The sequence below is a fragment of the Xenopus laevis genome, chromosome 9_10S, assembly GCF_017654675.1.
Source record: "Xenopus laevis strain J_2021 chromosome 9_10S, Xenopus_laevis_v10.1, whole genome shotgun sequence".
In the NCBI taxonomy this organism is placed as follows: domain Eukaryota; kingdom Metazoa; phylum Chordata; class Amphibia; order Anura; family Pipidae; genus Xenopus; species Xenopus laevis.
The window spans coordinates 75,906,343-75,924,839 of NC_054388.1; the positions used below are offsets into that span (position 1 = coordinate 75,906,343).

The 18,497-nt window shown below is 35.6% G+C and overlaps 1 protein-coding gene across 1 annotated transcript in view; it reads right to left on the bottom strand.

The window, feature by feature from the left end:
- Window positions 1-1,233: 1,233 nt before the first annotated feature.
- LOC108702284 (potassium voltage-gated channel subfamily H member 8) overlaps window positions 1,234-18,497 on the bottom strand; it is a 210,339-nt gene continuing 193,075 nt past the window's right edge. The window contains exons 12-15 of the mRNA XM_041578382.1: window positions 12,890-13,227; window positions 6,035-6,132; window positions 4,820-4,866; window positions 1,234-2,948 (exon numbers count right to left, since the gene is read on the bottom strand). Of these exons, the coding sequence (XP_041434316.1) occupies window positions 2,196-2,948; window positions 4,820-4,866; window positions 6,035-6,132; window positions 12,890-13,227 (1,236 nt within the window). The 3' untranslated portion in view covers window positions 1,234-2,195. The remainder of the gene's footprint in view (window positions 2,949-4,819; window positions 4,867-6,034; window positions 6,133-12,889; window positions 13,228-18,497) is intronic.

The following is an 18,497-nucleotide window of genomic DNA, read 5'->3' on the forward strand; positions in this document are numbered from 1 at the left end:
ATTTAAACATTGGTTATGCAATCTGATATATTGAAGAGTTTGTTTGCATTTAAAGGAGAAGTAACCCCCTCAATAAGAAAAGCCCTTTCCTACTACCCTAGATAGGGCTGAAGGCTGTTGGTTAAAAAAATTACAAGAATTGTATTAGAGGGGGTCAGTGAAATGAGTAAATAAGTATACTAGCAGTTTGTGAGGATCAGAATGTGAAGTTAGTGGAGCAGTGAAAGGAAATTCATAGAAACACAATGAAGTTAGATAAGAAATAAAGGAGTGGAAATGCATACAGTCCACAGTTTGGGTCACAGTAATTGTTAAAACTATATTCTAATAAAGTGGAGGTTAATGGTTATGCACAGAACAGCATGGTTAAAGACACAACGCTGGTCTGTTCTGAAGTGGCCAGCAGTGAGTCTAGATGTAAATCCATGGAAATCTTTTGGAGAATTTTGCAGTTAAGAATTCACCTTCAGATTTGAGAGACCTGGAGCAGTTTGCAAAGAAACAGAGGTCTAAACTGTCAGTAAAGAGATTTAAAAACCTCATTCATGGCTATAGGACTCACTTGATTTTAGACCAAAGCTTCTGCTACCAAATATTACGTTTAGGGATTCAATAAATTTGTCATTTTGTTTTATTTCAGCCAAAATCATGAATGGAATAGAAAGTTTCTGGAACCTAAAAGTATTATCTATTTTTATCTAGAATTATTGACAATTGCCTGGCTTGATTAAAATACCTAAACAGATAGCAAAGCTCATGTTCTTAGTTTGCCAAGAAATTGAATTTCATAAGACAAGAAAACCCCAAAACACTCAACAAAAATAGTATGATCATGTTTTGTTTATTTGGTAAAAGATGTAAGACTGAAGCTTTAAATGTTTATAACCTATTACTTTAAATAATTTGCCTGTTAGTATACCAGCTATTGTGTCCTTTCCTAAAGCCTTGCACCCGTGGTACTTACTTATAAGCACCTGGACCACTCTACAGTCACTGATCTGCCTATTCCCCACCCATGATCTGCCCCTTCCTCAACCTGTGGCACCATTGCCCAATCCCCATGATGGCGCCACCGACCTCCCTCAAATGTTGGCTGGTAAGTTTGTTAACCCTACTACCAATTCATGTTAAGAAATTTGTACAAGGTTTGCAGTATTTGAGTTTATCAATGCTTTCATTCAGATGTATCGTACATTTTTAAATTCAAGTAAAATGAACAGACATGAGGCTTACTTTCATTTGAGAGATTACTTACTCCCCTTTGTATTTTTTTATGGCTTTTAACAACAATCAATTCTTAGGCAGAAAACAAATGCTTGTTGACAAAATGGGATTTAAAATTAAGCTTTAACATTTTTGTTGAATCTAACAAATATATTTTTTCTTTCCAAATACATAATCTTTATTAAAGTAAAAGTAAATGTTTGTGTTTTCTCCTTGGTCCCTCATGTAGAATTCTCTTTATGCCCCATGCATAGCACAACATGCACTTTTCACTTGTCTTACTCCTTTAGAAGACCTGCGGCCCTTTTTTTTAGATCAATATGTTGCAGATATAATGTGCTGCAGGGTTTTACAGCAACATTTTTTCTCTGGGAATGAAAAAGAAAGTTAAGTACAAACCTTAAGTAGCAAATATAGAAAAATAAGGTCCTTTTTTTACTTAATAAAAATGTAAAACAAATATTGAAATCACCCAGTCATTTTCCTTTTTATCGTTTTGGCTAAACTTTGTTTTCTAATGTATCTTGATAGAAAGATCATGCTAAATAAAAATGTTTTAATTTCCATGCCAGTGAAGTAATGTGCGTTGTTTTTTCCTAATATTTATACAATTAAAATTGTGAACTGTAGTATTATCTGCTTCCCTTTGCTTTAAGCAGCTGGAATACGTTTAGCTTTATAAGTTCACAAGTGTATGAGTACTGAACTTACGTTAGCCCAAATCCTCCACAAAATATTTTCTAAAATAAGCAGTATTTTCAACAAGTTCTTTTTCCTTGGAGATTTACATTTTCCATTAGCCTCCTGCTGCCTCTTCAGCAGTGCTATAACAAAGTGAGAAAACATCCAGCAATAAAAAGACATTCCGCTGTCATAGGGCTACATTTTTATCATAGCTTTGTCCAGCATTGGAGGCCTCCATTTTGGTAAACATTCCAACAGTCTGTGCTTTGGCTTCACTATACCTCCAATTAGACATTAGTACCCTCATCATCAATAAACCTGATAATATCACCTTGTGAGCTCCCAGACGAGCCACATACTAGTTCCAGAGCAGCAGGAGTGGATGTCTCTATGTAGTCTCTTGACATCAATCCTAGGAGGTCTGCCACTTTGTCTCGTATAGGATCAGAATCTTGGGGATCACAGTATGGTTTTGTAGATGTGAATCCAGGGCTGGTCTTTCGTGCATCATACTGCTTACTTGGTGGTGAATGAGGAGCCATTACTGGTGAGGAGTTACTATGGACTACCTGGCTTACATGATTAATCTGTGTTTGGGTACAATGGCTAATACAAGGGGATAGGGTTTGGTTTATGGACTGATACCCACAACTTCTGTGCTGCCTAGGGTGGTGGCATGAATGTCTAAGGAATGAGTCTAATGAAAGAGTGGATTGAACATTCTGACTGTCAGAATTCTCTGGTTGAACAGTCTGAGAAGTCTGAGGAAATGTGTCCATCCATATTATATCAGATGGTACAATATCTGCTTTTGTCTGTCCAGGGCAGGCAGATCCAGCTAGGCTGGGAATAGTTCCTTGGGACTGATGGCCACTGCAATATCCACTGCTGTTGCTGTAGGTATTATTGAGGCCAGGTGTAAGGACACCAGTGGAAGGAGATGGTGCATAGGCTTGATTTAACAGTACAGGCCTTAGGAGTTGCATCATCTCATTCAGATCTTTGCTCAGTTGTGTAACTTGCTGAGTGAGGATGCTCATCTGAAAGTAAAGAAAAAACATTTCTAAAATGCTGCCACGGCTCTATAGGACACATCATCAATCAGGTCCACTTCAGCACCACATCTGGAATTCTTCTGAACATTGTCCTGATAGGTAGTTGGGTCAAATTGTCTCTGTGTTTGTCTATTTGCTTTAACATTGGGCCCGAAGAACTAATCTCCTGGCCATGTGCAATTTATATACTGGTTATACAATATCTTGGATTATTAAATTATTTCTAAGACAATATCATATATCAGAAAAACTAATTTTGAACTCCTAATGAATTTTGATTCAAAATTAGTTTTTCTTTAAGGATATATTGTTTTAAAAATAAGGTAAAAAATAACTAATAACTGCTGTTTGCGCAGGGATTCAATCCCCATACTTTTGCAGTAAAAAAGGTTAACATCTTTTAGGGTAAGTATGTGTGTATGTGTTGTATGCTGTTGAAGAGTAATTTGGGCAACTTTCCCAGGTTGATTTGTTTCAGGTTGTTCAGGTTAATTGGATAGGCATTGTGCACTGACCTTTTTGCCACTCCATTGTTACTTAGGCCTTGTGTTTGACTTACCGTCCTACTAACATATGATCTTTGGTTATTTGTCAGTAATTTTCTGTATGTGGTCCATCAATTACTTTTTTTGTTTTAACAAGGCACTCTCCACCATCAAGTATTCTAGTATGGGCCAGACATATTAAAAGTTCTGCATATCTATGGTTTGTATGGGACAATGGCTAAAAGAAGACATAACAATGCATATAGAATTTGTCAAAAGGCATGAAACATGTGAAAATGTTTTGGTCAGTTGAGTGCAGAACAGATCTTTTTGGTGAAAGTTCAAAATTATGTGTGTTGTAAATATAATTCTGCTCACATGTCAAAAAACTCACAAGAGAATTTTTTTTAATCGAGAATCGAGAAACTTTTTAATTAAGGATTGAATGAAGATAATCTTTTATCAGGACAATGATCCCAAACACAATACCAAATATGAGTGTCTCAGGAAAATAAAGGTGAAAACCTATAGTGACCTATACAAAGCATTTATTTCAATCCAACTGAGAATATGTTGCACTTTTAGAAATTGGAGGTGTATCATCTAACTAGATTTTACAACCTGAAGCAAGCAACCTTCTAAAATGGGCCAAATTCACCAGCAAATAGTAATCTGATACATAGTTACTGCTTTGTACACAAAGGGGCCGATTCACTAAATTCGAGTGAAGGATTCGAAGTAAAAAAACTTCGAATTTCGAAGTATTTTTTGGGCTACTTCGACCATTGAATGGGCTACTTCGACCTTCGACTACGACTTCGAATCGAAGGAGTCGAAGTAAAAATCGTTCGACTATTCGACCATTCGATAGTCGAAGTACTGTCTCTTTAAAAAAACTTCGACCCCCTAGTTCGGCAGATAAAAGCTACCGAAGTCAATGTTAGCCTATGGGGAAGGTCCCCATAGGCTTGCCTAAGTTTTTTTGATCGAAGGATATTCCTTCGATCTTTGGATTAAAATCCTTCGAATCGTTCGATTCGATGGATTTAATCGTTCGATCGAAGGAATAATCCTTCGATCGTACGATCGAATTTTCTGCGCTAAATCCTTCGACTTCGATAATCGAAGTCGAAGGATTTCAATTCCTAGTCGAATATCGAGGGTTAATTAACCCTCGATATTCGACCCATAGTGAATCAGCCCCAAAGTGTGATGTTTTTTAAAATGTATTCATTTACATTTTATTCTACATAAAACAATGTCAAGTTAAGAGGCAAAGAATAGGACCCTCTCAGATGTGACTAAAAAGTGGGATGTCTGTACTTTAGAGGAATGTCCTTTTGCAAAATCAAAAAAAATAAAAAAACTTGCCTCTTGATTGAGTTTTACTATGCTCTTCTGTGTCTCTGGATTTTCTCCTGCAACAAAATAAGAGACAGTTTACAATTCTGTTCAGAGATCTGTATGCTGAATATAAGAACCTAGCAGGTACATATATAGAGATCTGATGAGGATCCATTGTCAGTTAAACCAAAAGATTTCCTCTTGCCTAACAGATTGCATCTTAAATTTGCATGCATACAGCATGGTTGGATGCCTGTTGAAATCCTTGTGTGTCCCTGGTGTGAGGACAGGTCTTGCTCGTGTACCAGCTATGTGGGAGTGGCTACAAAATCCAAAGGGAAAGGTACCTTGGGGCAGGTAGTGCTACATGGGGACATAAGAGCTCTTGGGAAGGGAATTAAACTGAACTGTATAAATCTGCATTTATCCACCCAGAGTGGAGTGTGGGACTGTGGCATTGAAAGACTGTGCCAGGGGTTTGATAGTCCACATAGGTTCCCCAGGGCAGATTTAATTGTGTGATTTGTATTTACATTTCTTAAACTAGTTTACTACAAACTGTGTGTTTTATTTTCCTAGTTGAAATTTCCTGAGCTGGGATATTCAGGGCTCACTAGGTGGAGGCACTGCTCTGTACCCAGTTTCCAGTATACGCAAATAGAGCTCAGGGCCCTAGATTGCAAGGGGTTAATCGCTGTTTAAGAGCATGTGATCTGTGTGGTAAGGAAAGGGTTACACACACTTAACTTGTCATGAAACAAATGCATCATGAAGGTAAGATTAGAAAGTTATCATTAATCATCGCTTCCTTAGGAACTTTCATACAGATACAGTATATAGGTAAACAGATATGTCATACTAGAAAACTGCACAAAACAAGGGAATACTAGGGTATACAAGTACAAACTGTTTGCTTCACCAGAAGGGGTTTGTTTTCTTTGCATTACTCTGTCTAGTAAAAACATTTTTATATAAAGTGCAGCAGCAGGTGGTGAACAGTTTTGATTTGTATTCCGCCAGTTAGAAAAGGGCAGCAAAGATGTGGCTTGTTGGTATGGGCAATTGCACTCGTGAAATTTAGCATCTATCTTGTATTTTTAGCACTTTTACAAAACTATGTAAATGCCATCTTATTAATGAACCGGTAACACAAAATGGCTTATAGGAGCGACAGTTCACAGGCGGCAAATTTTTGGTGAAACGAAACAGGTCAAATTTGCCCATCCCTAGTTTTCAGCCTACCAGAGTTACAGTGCCGGGGTGAATATTCTTGGTTTAATTTGAAGTCAAATGTTTGAGTGGTAGGAGAGTTGCAGTCTGTTTCAATGCCATCTACGAACCTGAGAATATACAAAAAGGAAAATCAAATTAACTAAACAAAGCATACAAACCTAATTTCAATTCAAACATGAAGCACCAAGCCTTATTACCACTGCTGTATGTACTCTGCGAACTTATACACAGCAATTTAACTTTTTTAACCTTGCACATACTGTACACAATGCATACATGGAACTACTGTAATTACTTATTTAAAGATATCCATATTGTTCTTGAGTTTTTTGTTCTAATGAATTGATTTTATGCAGTCTTTGTGAGCAATCTGGACACTATGGGTTAGAGTATTGTGAATCTCGCAAATTCGCCACAAATTCACGCCTGGCGAATAAATTCACCATCACTAATCTTCATACCTTAAGTCTACTAGAAAATCATTAAAACATTAAATAAACCAAATAGGCTGGTTCTGCTTCCAATAAGGATGAATTATTTCTTAGTTTGGATCATGTACAATGTATTGGTTTAATTTTGCAGAGACAAGGAAATCATTTTTAAAACATTGGATTTTTAGGCTAAAATGTAGTTTATAGGAGATGGTCTTCTCGAAATTCAGAGCTTTTTGGATAATGGGGTTCCGGATAACGGATCCCATACCTGTACTGCATGCAGCAAAAAAAAGTTAGACAAAGAACTCACTGGTGTTCTTTTATCTCAATTTACCTGATCCTGGTTAATAAAAAATCATCCCTACAGCAGATTTTATGAATGTTTGTATTTCTTCAGTATTAACTGGTTGATGCCACTGGTTCCAGTCCCCATTATTATATTTGTACACTACAAAGGAATAAATCATGTGGGCTCAAGTGAATAGTCTCAAGGGCTTCGGGATTAATGTGATATTCAATCCTTAAGGATTTAAACACATGTAAGATTGACTTTCATGTTGGGAATGCTGGTTTGGGGATAAGAGATGTTCAACTTCCAGGAATAAAGTCTGGATCATTTATTAATAAGTCACTTGAGATTTGATGCTGTTATTTTACATTGCTTCCAGCTGAAGACAAAATTTGCGTAATAAATGTATGCCATTTTTTACACACCGAAGCCTGGCAATGTGAGGTGTATTATCCTGCTGTTTTTTTTTTACACAGCTTAATAAATATGCACCATTGTGTACTCTGTGCAAAATGAGTGGCCATAAATACGTGCAAGAAAATTACTTAATTTTGTACAACAATAATCAGCATAGGGAACCACAATATGAAACCAATACAAGATGTAGTTTACTGAAGCAGCAGTACATATCCACCTCAGTTTTAGCTTACACAATATCATCTATTTCCCTTGACTTGTGGTCACACAGCTAGATCTAGGGATTACATATCTATCTGGGAGTCGAATGAATTCCCGCCTAGCAACAGTTTGCCACTAAACTTGGCCCCTTCTCAATCCCCTATCTAGCTTTAACAATTCATGACAGTTGGTGGTTCTGCTGACTATCAATTCACTAAGAAAGGGCCCTTTCTTGTGGAAGACCCTGCTATAAAAAAAACCAAGGAGCATACCTACTTGAAGTTACACAGATATATCAATTTTCGCCTGTCCAGGTTCACATGAAACCTGGTGTTTTATTTATTTTTGTCAAAAACCCACTTGTGGAAAAAACAACAACACTTATTTTAAAACTCACAACCAAATCAAAGCAATCAACTGCAAAAATACTATTGAGTTTAATTGTCTCACAGTTTGTGTAATTGATTGATCACACACAGATGACCCGTGTCTGCGTTGTTTTCTCTTCTTTTGAAAAAGGTATTGCCGGGTGGAGTAACCACATGGTGCCCACTATCATAAAAAAATCTTCAGGGGGGACCGGTATGCAGAGCCACCCCTGACCTCCCCGCTGGTATCTCCTGTTCACCACCAGGTAAGAGAGTGGCCTGGGAAGGGGGAATTCTATTCAACTTTAGACAATCTCATCCATGAGTTTTCACGTAATAAACCTTTTTATCACTGAACTGAATCTGCCATATTATTCAGTAAAAAAAACAGGGTATTATAAATATAAAAAAGAGCACCCAAGAATGTTTCCAGAATCATTAAGAAATGCTGGCATGAAATCTTTATGAAATGCATTTGATGATTGAGTTATGATCACCTTAAGCTCAATGTTTATCTTTCCAGCTGATGACACTTCAGAGAAGCTGAAGAGACTTGGAAGGCATTTCAAATATGTATTAATATTACTAAAAGACTAAACTATTGTTTACTCTGGGGACCCATGGCTCTCACTTTCCCAGTCAAATAAGCTGAATGCATGGATGATACATTATTTAGTGGAAATGACACCATCTGTTTAGTCTAATTGAATCAGCTGTATGACAGAGCTCATATACAAAATGAATGAATTATTTAGTCTCAATAAAACCCTCATGTCTTCTGTACTGAAAGTTCATGAAAGTAAGGGCCTTCAGCTTTTATTGAATCCTGGAGAATGATGATGTTTGTCTGCCTGATGAAGGAGGATAGTAGTGAGAGGAAGGTCAGTACTATTTTCAGAAAAAGGGGCAACTCTTCTGAGTTGAAGGAAATAGATACAAACACTGCAGCAATAGTGGCGAGTGCTGAACTTCCTATTTATTTTTGCATTAGGTATGACATGGTCATTGGTGCACGGCTGCATTAGATCTGCATTATCATTAAAACATGGGGTGTGGGGTGATCTTTGATTTCTATAGCTTTAAAACTGTATCCGTCTTAGCCACTTGTTACCTTATAGTTCCAGTTTTTTTTTTACACTGCAATTGCTTCTGTGTGAACAGGGTTGAATCTACTAATGTATCCAAGGGCTTTTATAAGTACTCATAATTCTCTTTAATCCACAATACCACAATAGGTGATGTAGATAATGAGGATTATTTAGTAAAGTCTGATTTTTTCTGGTCGGACTTTTCAAATGGAAAAAAACTTTTTTTTTTCGCAGACAAGCCATTTTTTACCAATACAAGGACGCAAACAAGCCATTTTTACCAATACATATTATTACAATCTATCTATCTATATATCATCTATCTATCTATCTATCTATCTAACTATCTATCTATCTATCATCTATGTCTGCATATAAAACACTTGAATTATTGGTGACTTAAGTGCTGATATCTATTTCAAAGGATCACCCTCACTTAATACTGATACACAGGCCTACCAGCTGCTGTTTTTACTGATAAGTGTTCTTAAGAGGATATGCATAGACACAGAGAATGGTGTAAAACAATAATGCCCAAAGAAATATCTATTTCTAATTTATTCCCCCAGTGAAAGGCCTTTCACAAATAACACTCCCATTATCTATTTTATCCCCTGCAAGGAGCAAAGCTGTGACTCTCTTAAGTGGTGCAATAATGAAAGAGGAGAGTTCTTGTGTCTAAGACCTACCACTGTTCTCACAGCATAAGCATAAATAATTGATATTTCAAAAGCAAAAAAAACATAGGCACTGGTAAAATATATACAGCACAATCTATTTTGGGATATCTTATACAAATGAAATTGCTTTGGGATATAGTATGTTTGATGGATGAAGTGAAAAAACAAATTAATAATGTTGGATAGTTAATGAATCTTTAAAATCAGCTGTTTTAACTAATGTCACTCTGGTGTGTTTTCTTTGTCTGGGGTTATGGAAATAAGAATTTGTCTATACAAATATCCATAAATATTTATTAAGGAATTGGTATGTAGCTTTCTTCAGGCTGGTGCTCCTTTGCATACCGATTTGCACAGTTGTTGGAATGATACCAGCCTCTTTTTTTTGCTGGAAGCTGTTTGAAATTTCTGAATTATTTACTAAATAATGTAGGAGATATTGTCTGGTTTTGTGCTTGGATGCACCAATGTGCATAAGCCTCTTCCTTACCTTTATGGACCCTTAAATCCCTTCATATCATAGTGCTAATTTACATGGGAATATTGGAAGCCATTGAATTATGTGCTCATGTCCTGAAAGGGACTACTTGGAGTTAGGTTTTAACACTTTAATTTTATTTTACAGATATGGCACATATTATCTGGAATGCTTGGGACATGGGGTTTTACAGATACCTTACGACAACTAAGAATCATTTACACATTAAATAAACCCAATATCGCTTTTATTGATGCTGCCCTTGACAATGGTTTGCTAATCTTTAAAAACTTTACTGTAAAAATAAATAAAACTAGTGAATTGTAACAACTTTGAACCAGAAGGTTACATTTGAAAATCACATCTACCACCTGCAGAAAACGGAACATATCAAGTATCTACTGAGTCAGCAAGTCTTACAATAATAATTTATTTCACTATCTGCTTTTTTTAATGAACCCAATTAGTACCATTCTTAAACCAACATATTTACATAGTTACATAGTTAAATTAGGTTGAAAAAAGACAAAGTCCATCAAGTTCAACCCCTCCAAATGAAAACCCAGCATCCGTACACAACCCCTCCCTACTTTTCACAGATTCCAGCCTCTACAAAGAATGGCTATGGGAGCAAGGAATAAAGTACTAGACAAAGTTTCGAAAATCCAAATTGGATCAGACTGCATAATTTCTAGAAAAAAGAGGATATAAATACATATAGGTGAGCAGTAAATTGGATAAAGTGAAAGGTTTCTGTATGTGTAAGTTTGTAAACTCTTTAAAATTTACTATGTTTTTATATAAATGTGACCTAAAACATCATCTGGTTTTCAAATAAGTCATAAAAGTAGATGAAGAGAACCTAATTAAACAAATGAAACACAAATTATTATATTTTGTCATTTATTTATTGAATAAAAATAATCCGATAACATATCTGCATGTGGTAAAAGTAAGAGAATCTTTAGGATTATCATATAATTTGAAGGTGAAATCACCTGGTCTGATGTTTTCAGTCATTGAGATATGGGATGACAATCAGGTATGCGCAAGAGTCCCTGTTTTGTTTAAAGAATGATGATCCAGCAAAGCTTGATCACAAACACAACATATTTATGGATGTGTATTATGGTGCGGACAAAGGAAGTGTTTGACCTCAGAAAAAGAGTTGTTGATGCACATAAACCTGAAAAAGGTTACACGACTTTCTCTAAAGAGTTTGGACTCCACCAATCAACAGTCAGACAGATTGTGTACAAATATAGGAAATTCAAGTTGTTACCCTACCTAGAAATGATCGATCATCAGAGATAACTCCAACTCCAATGAGTCTAGTAGTCCAAGAGGTTACAAAGGAAACCAGGGTAACTTTTGAGTAACTGAAGGCCTGTCTCACATTGGTAAATGTCGATGTTCATTAGTCCACCATTAGGAGAACAATGAATAGCAATGAAGTGTATGGCAGGGTGACAAGGAGAAAGCTACTGCTCACTCCTGAAAATATAGCTTCCATTCTACAGTTTGCTAAAGATCATGTGGTCAAACCAGAAGGATAGCGGAAGAATTTTTTGTGGATGGATGAAGCCAAAATTTTACTTTTTGGCTTAAATGGGGAACGTTACATTTGGAGAAAGAAAAACACTGCATTCCAGCATAAGAACCTTATCCCATCTGTAAAACATGGTGGTGGGAGTGTTCTGGTTTGGGCCTGTTCTTGCTGCATCTAGGCCTGAATGGTTTGCCATCATTTCTGGAACAATGAATTCTGAACTATACCAGAGAATTCTAAAGGAAAATGTCATGGACATGTATCCATGAACTGAATCTCAAGAGACAGTGGGTCATGCAGCAAGACAACAATCCTAAACACACAAATAATGGTTAAAGTAGAATAAAATGAATGTTCTGGAATGGCCAAGTCAAAATCCTGACCTTAATCCAATTGAAATTCTGTGGAAAGACTTAAAGCAAGAGGTTCATGTGAGGAAATCCAACAACATTCAATAGCTGAAGCTGTACTGTATAGAGGAATGGGCTAAAACTCTGATCAACAGTTACTGCAAACTTTTAGTTGCAGTTGTTGCTGCACAAGGGGGTCACACCAAATATTAAGAGCACAATTTAGTTACATTTGCCACTTGCAGATTTGCTATTTGATAATTTCTTTTCAATAAATTCATGACCAAATATAAAAATTTAATTTGTTTAATTAGATTTTCTTCATCTACTTTTAGGAAAACCAGTTGATGTTTCAGGTCATTTATATAAAAATATAGAAAATTATAAAGGGTTCACAAACTTTCACGCCTGACTGTACATAAATATCTATATATATATTGTTTATATATATCTATATATATATCTATATCTATATATATATATATATCTATATATATATATATATATATATACCTGTGTGTATATATATATATATATCTATATATATATATATATATATATATATATATATATATATATATATATATATATATATATATATATATACATACACACACACAAAGACTGTGCTCTGTTTTTTTTCACAGGATAAAATATTGTTCATACAAATAAACTCTTATGGGAACAGCCATTCAACTTGAAATAGCAATGCAATTTCTTTTACATTCTCTGTAGACCTATGGAATTTAAACCTGTCTCATATAAAATAGGACATATGCTTCCATTTAAAGTTTCCAGACAAACTTTAAATGTAACAAACAAATTGGTACTTTCACCCCAGCCACACGATTTGTCTGAGAAATGTAAAGGACTTTTGTTCTAAAATGAAAATAAGTACAGGGAATTCAACTCTATTCTACTGCACACGATCAATGAGGCTAAAAGAAAATAAGTTGTATGAATTCCAATCAATTATTGTATATCTGCCAGCTTATATTTCATTTACTTACCTGGGACTGAGCATGGGAGGAGCACTGATACTCAGTGCAGGAAGCTGAAGCTTACAAGGTCTGCTTTCATCTGCATATGAGAACTTTGATTTTTCACTTCCACCAAGTAGTTCCCCAAAACTCTTATCTGCTCTCTTAGTGGGTGTCTTAAAGGCTCTTGGGGTAAGTGGAGAAAGCATTGGTGAATTAAAGGCCTTGGGCAACTTTAAGGAGGATTCAACAGGACTAACACCTCTTGAGCTGACTGGCAAGGGGCTTCTTTCATCTTCTTCAAACTCATCATCTTCCAAAATGGATGGTAGCTTCTGGATCACCCCTCCATTACTCTCATGGTCAAGCTGACAAGACAGAAAGTATGAAAAAAGTCTTGTGAAACATAGGCATTTGTATCACTAAAAATAAAAATATTTCTTTTTATATCCCTATTACAATTGTCTTGATGAACATTGTGTGACTGATATGAAGTCCATCTACCATCGCTGGCTAGCTGTTTTGGTAATGGTAGTGTACTGACAATGGACAATTCTGAATGACCTGCTTCAACCTTTAAAATATGATCTCTTCTTCCTTCTTTTGACTTTCAACAAATGAAACATTGCAAGATAATATGCCCAAATTCCAGTATCTTTGGAATGTAGCTAAAGAACATATTGTGCAATAAAACTCCCAAGTATCTTGATCTTTCCAAATTCTCTTTATAAATGAACTGAGAGTTTGTCCGCAGGTGTTATGGACTTTCCAAATGTTCTGCTCTCCAGCACCGAAAAGTTTTTGAGAACAGACACACTGCATCATGCAAAGCTGGGTAATATAACAGATTGTGCACTAAAGGAATACACTCAAGACATTATGGCTAAAATTGGGGAATGTAATAAAAGTCAGTAACGGAAAAATATTTGCAATGCGAAAAGTTATGCCTCTGTGCGAACAAATTCCGCTCTGTGTGCATTTAATATAGCTTTTGCAAACCAGGAAACTGTTTAGCGATCACTTCCGACAGTGGAAGGTTTGCGAATTAATTTTATAGTTTGCACCAGTGCGCAGTGAATTTAATAAAACTGAAAAAGTTGTTATGTTTGCTCCAAAATATTACGACACCTTCAAGCACTAAAAGTGGGCAATGCGCAATGAAAATTTGCAATGCAATAACAGTTTAAGGAAGAATATTACGTTGCGAAATGCATATTTTCATTCTTATTTGTGCAAATTGCGACTTTGCAACTTTTATTACATTCCCCCATATGTCTTTAAATTCATCTGTACATAAGTTAAAGGAACTTATTATAATCTTTAATAAACCAAGAGATTTTAGATATATCCATAAAGGCATGCATAATTGAATAATATCCATCTTGCACACACAGAAATATATAGCCATCTTCTAAAGTTTTAAAGTTATTTTTCCTAAATCTTATTCAAGATTTAACTCAAATACTACAGTACTGTCTATGTCTCTTTGGTAAATGTAACACCCTATAAAGCTTGATTACTTTGCCATTGTCCCATGGATTGTGGTTAAGTTTGATCACAGATCAGGCCAGAGTAGACTGACTGGTGTTTCCCGGTACATTTATAAAGATATGCTATTTACCTTCACCCTCTGATTTACTTTCTAGAAATAATAAAATAGATGTTGCAAACTGTAACCCAACATCTCATTGTACAGTATAAGAGGTGTGTAGCCCCCTTTAATAATAAAGTATTTACATTTTGGAAAATAAATGCAAGATGTTATCACAGTATTTTGGATAATTTCTGTGACATGAGGAAATGTCCTCCTGGGGTGTGCGCAGAGCATTTCAGTGCTTCAAATCTAGTCAATAATTAGTATGATAGAATATCCAGCTCAGCAGAGTTTATTTATAGCTTCCTCTTCCCTTGGGATCTCACCCACAGCTGCTGCTCAGCATGGCTATGTATAGACAGCAGAGCTATTCTTAGCATCACTCAGGCAGTGGTTTTCCAGGCTGCTGGGAGCCCCAATCACGCGTCTCACGGACTGTAATTTAGGTTAATATTTTATGTTTCTGAGGATACAAAACAAAAATCTAAATTTAGTATAAAAGAAAAATCTGCTGTGGATGCTGTAATGACCCCACTTTATGTTGTACCTGAGTCAAATCAGGTAACTTAATAAAATAAATATTTAAATGAACCAATATTGTCACTGTTGCTCACACTGCAATAAACAGTTGTTAAAGGGTAGCACAGCAGTGGAGATTGCCCTATACCCTCATGCATTTTGGAGACCTGCATAGTAGCAATTGTGTGTATAAAAAAGCAGTGGTGTTTAAATAGCAATGCACTTCATTGTGTGCACAGCTCATCATCTAACATGATACTGGCATAGGGTAGGGGTTCAAACACAGTACTGGGATTCAGGATGTCTAGGAGTTTTTGTTTTGACTGGTAAAAAAAAAATCAGTCATCTGTATGACAAATCACCTTTTTACAAATACAAGGTAAAGATATACAGCACGATTTTGGTTAAACATGCTTGTAAAACTGCAAAGCATAGGCTAGATTTATTATTCTGCAAAAAGCATCTGCTTTCCATGCAGTGTATAAAGGGCACCATAAAAGCACTAATATTTTTAATTGCCTTTCCTGTCATACATTGTGGATAAATACATGTTCACTGCTGGTTATACAATGAACAAGTAACTGGGGATTAGATAGAAGAGAACTATTCTTTCCATTTATTTAGTATTGGATCTTGGATTTTTGTAACGTGTGTCAGGCTCCATTATTAACAGGGTTAATTGGTGTTTACAATATAGTAATTAATCAATCAAAACAGATCCTTTCCCCCTGAATCTCAATTTTTGTATTGCAACCCCCCCCCCACACCAAGATTCTAGACTGGGTATTCCCAATGCACAGATTTCCTTGCATCTTTCCAGAGATTACAGCTTGTTAATTAAAACAGATCCTTCTGAGAACTGATAAAGCATTAAATGCCTGAGGAAGGGTAGAGAATATTCAAAAGCTGAATTTAGATAAGTATACCAGCGAGTATGGAAATCAATGTGAAAGATAGTATTTGAAAAATAAATACATAATAAAACATAATATAAGCATACACATATACTGTAATAAAAAGGAATACATATGATTTGTTAGGTGAAAATAAAAGAAAATTGTACTGTACATCACCACTATAAAATGTTTAGAAAACATAGAAGTAGGTAGTAGATATAATTTATATATAATACACAAAAGCCATGAATATCCCGTAAATTATATCCTTATAAACGGTGAGTAGTGATGTCATCAGTTATAAATGGTGAGTTCTGATGTAATTTCTGCCACATGACTCACTGAAACTTGTGTATTATAATAAATAAAGTTCCCCCTGTTGTAAAATATGAGGATATTAGAAGTTACCTTGGAGTTCCATGACCTGTATAAAAACACTCGGCCTTCGGCCTCGTACTTTTATATGGTCATGAAACTCCTCGGTAACTTATAATATCCTTATATTTTACAAGAGGGGGTACTTTATTCACTATATATATATATATATATATATATATATATATATATATACTCTCAATTTGGAATAAAGCATTCCCAGGCCAGCACTTCCCTTAGTAAATAAAGTGATTTTATTTTTCACACATCACGGTGCTCCAACGTTTCGGTCCCTCTTGCGAGCTTTTTCAAGGAGATATATATATGTATATATGTATATATATATATATATATATATATATATATATATATATATACATATATATATATATATACATATATATATATATATATACATATATATATATATATATATATATATATATATATATATATATATATATATATATATATAAGATATCCAAGAAGAAGGCGAGCACTCTCAGGTCTTATCAAACTCGTAGAAGTGTTTTATTTAGCAAAAAGTAGCTGACGTTTCGGCTAGCACACTAGCCTTTCTCACTTTGAGAGTGCTCTTCTTCTTCTTGGATATCCAACATGCTCTTTTGCTGATAGCACCCAGGCAAATAACAAAACGAATCACGAGTAGTGCCGGCTCTCCACTGATTTATGTATATATATATATATATATATATATATATATATATATATATATATATATATATATATATATATATATATATATATATATATATATATATATATATATATATATATATATATATATATATACTTTTAGTCCAAGTCGGTTCAGCACACCTTCCAGTCAGGAATGACCCAGGTGCTACTCTCATCAGCAGTATACACAATCTCAGAAGGGCGAGGTGCACACCAGGAGCCTTTAAAGAGTTTAAAAAATTTTTCCTTTATTTAATACATCTTTTTAAAAAAACAGGTCAACGTTTCGGTCTTTGCCTAAGACCTTTCTCAAGACCATACACACAACTTTAAAAACATTTTTGTGAATAAATAGCTAAAACCAATTACTCTCACCCAACCCCGTGTTCTCAAATGACCCATGTGATCAGGATCACCACTCCCCCTGTGGGGGCTGTGTTACCCATAAAAACTGTGTCAAATTCAGGACAATATTGGTGCTTCTGTCTGTCTAAAGCTTCATTTCAGGTTACACTACTTATAACAAAGTACCCAAACTATTCATATGTCTCCATCTTGTTCAATAACTGTATCAATAGCCACAGCAAATGTATCGATCACACGACATATATTGTTACTTTGCAACATAATTCGCTACCTGCCCAGGTCACATCAACGTTGATTCAAAAAACATAAAAAAGAACAGTGTTCATTTAACCCCGTCGGTGCCAGGGTATTCAACTTCCTGATCCAAAACACCTCTCTCTGGAGCAAAATTTTTGACCTATCACCCCCTCTCCTAAGTGGGGGGATGTGATCTATGGCTATGTAGCGGAATGTAGGTAACCTATGGCCAGCCTTCAAAAAGTGATTCGCCACTGGCTTGTTGGTAAACCCATCTCGAAATGCAGTGCTAATAGCTGATCTGTGGCCATCCATACGTAGACGTAGTGTCTGATCTGATTTACCCACATATGACAAGCCGCAAGGGCAGGTTATTAAATAGATTATATGTGTGGTTGTACAGGTAATATGATGTTTAATCAAATATCGTTTGCCGGATTGTGGATGTAGAAAACTGTTACCTGGTGTCATAAATCTGCAAGAGGTGCAATTTGGACATTTAAAACAACCCGGCTGATCATTGCGAAGCCAAGTACTCCGTCTATTGGAATAGCAACCTACTGGGTCTGTTTTAACCAGAAGATCTTTAAGGTTAGTACCTCGTCGGTAGCATGTCATGAGGTCCACAGGGACCACATCTCTCAGGCTCGCATCCGCCTGTATTATGCCCCAATGATCTTTAATCAATTTTTTGGTCTTATTAGAACCAGTCGTATACTTAGTACTGTAAATGAATTTTGAATAAAAATAAAATTGAGAAGTCTATTTACCCCTCCCTGTACACACCCTACGATTAAACTTTTTAAACATGCTGTGGAGCAAGGGTTGGAAAATATCACTCCTAATCCCAGAATGAGACAGAATATCACTAAAAATGAACGAGCAGCAATTAAATCTCTTCAGAAGGATACAAATATAGTGATACGTCCAGCGGACAAGGGCGGGGGTATAG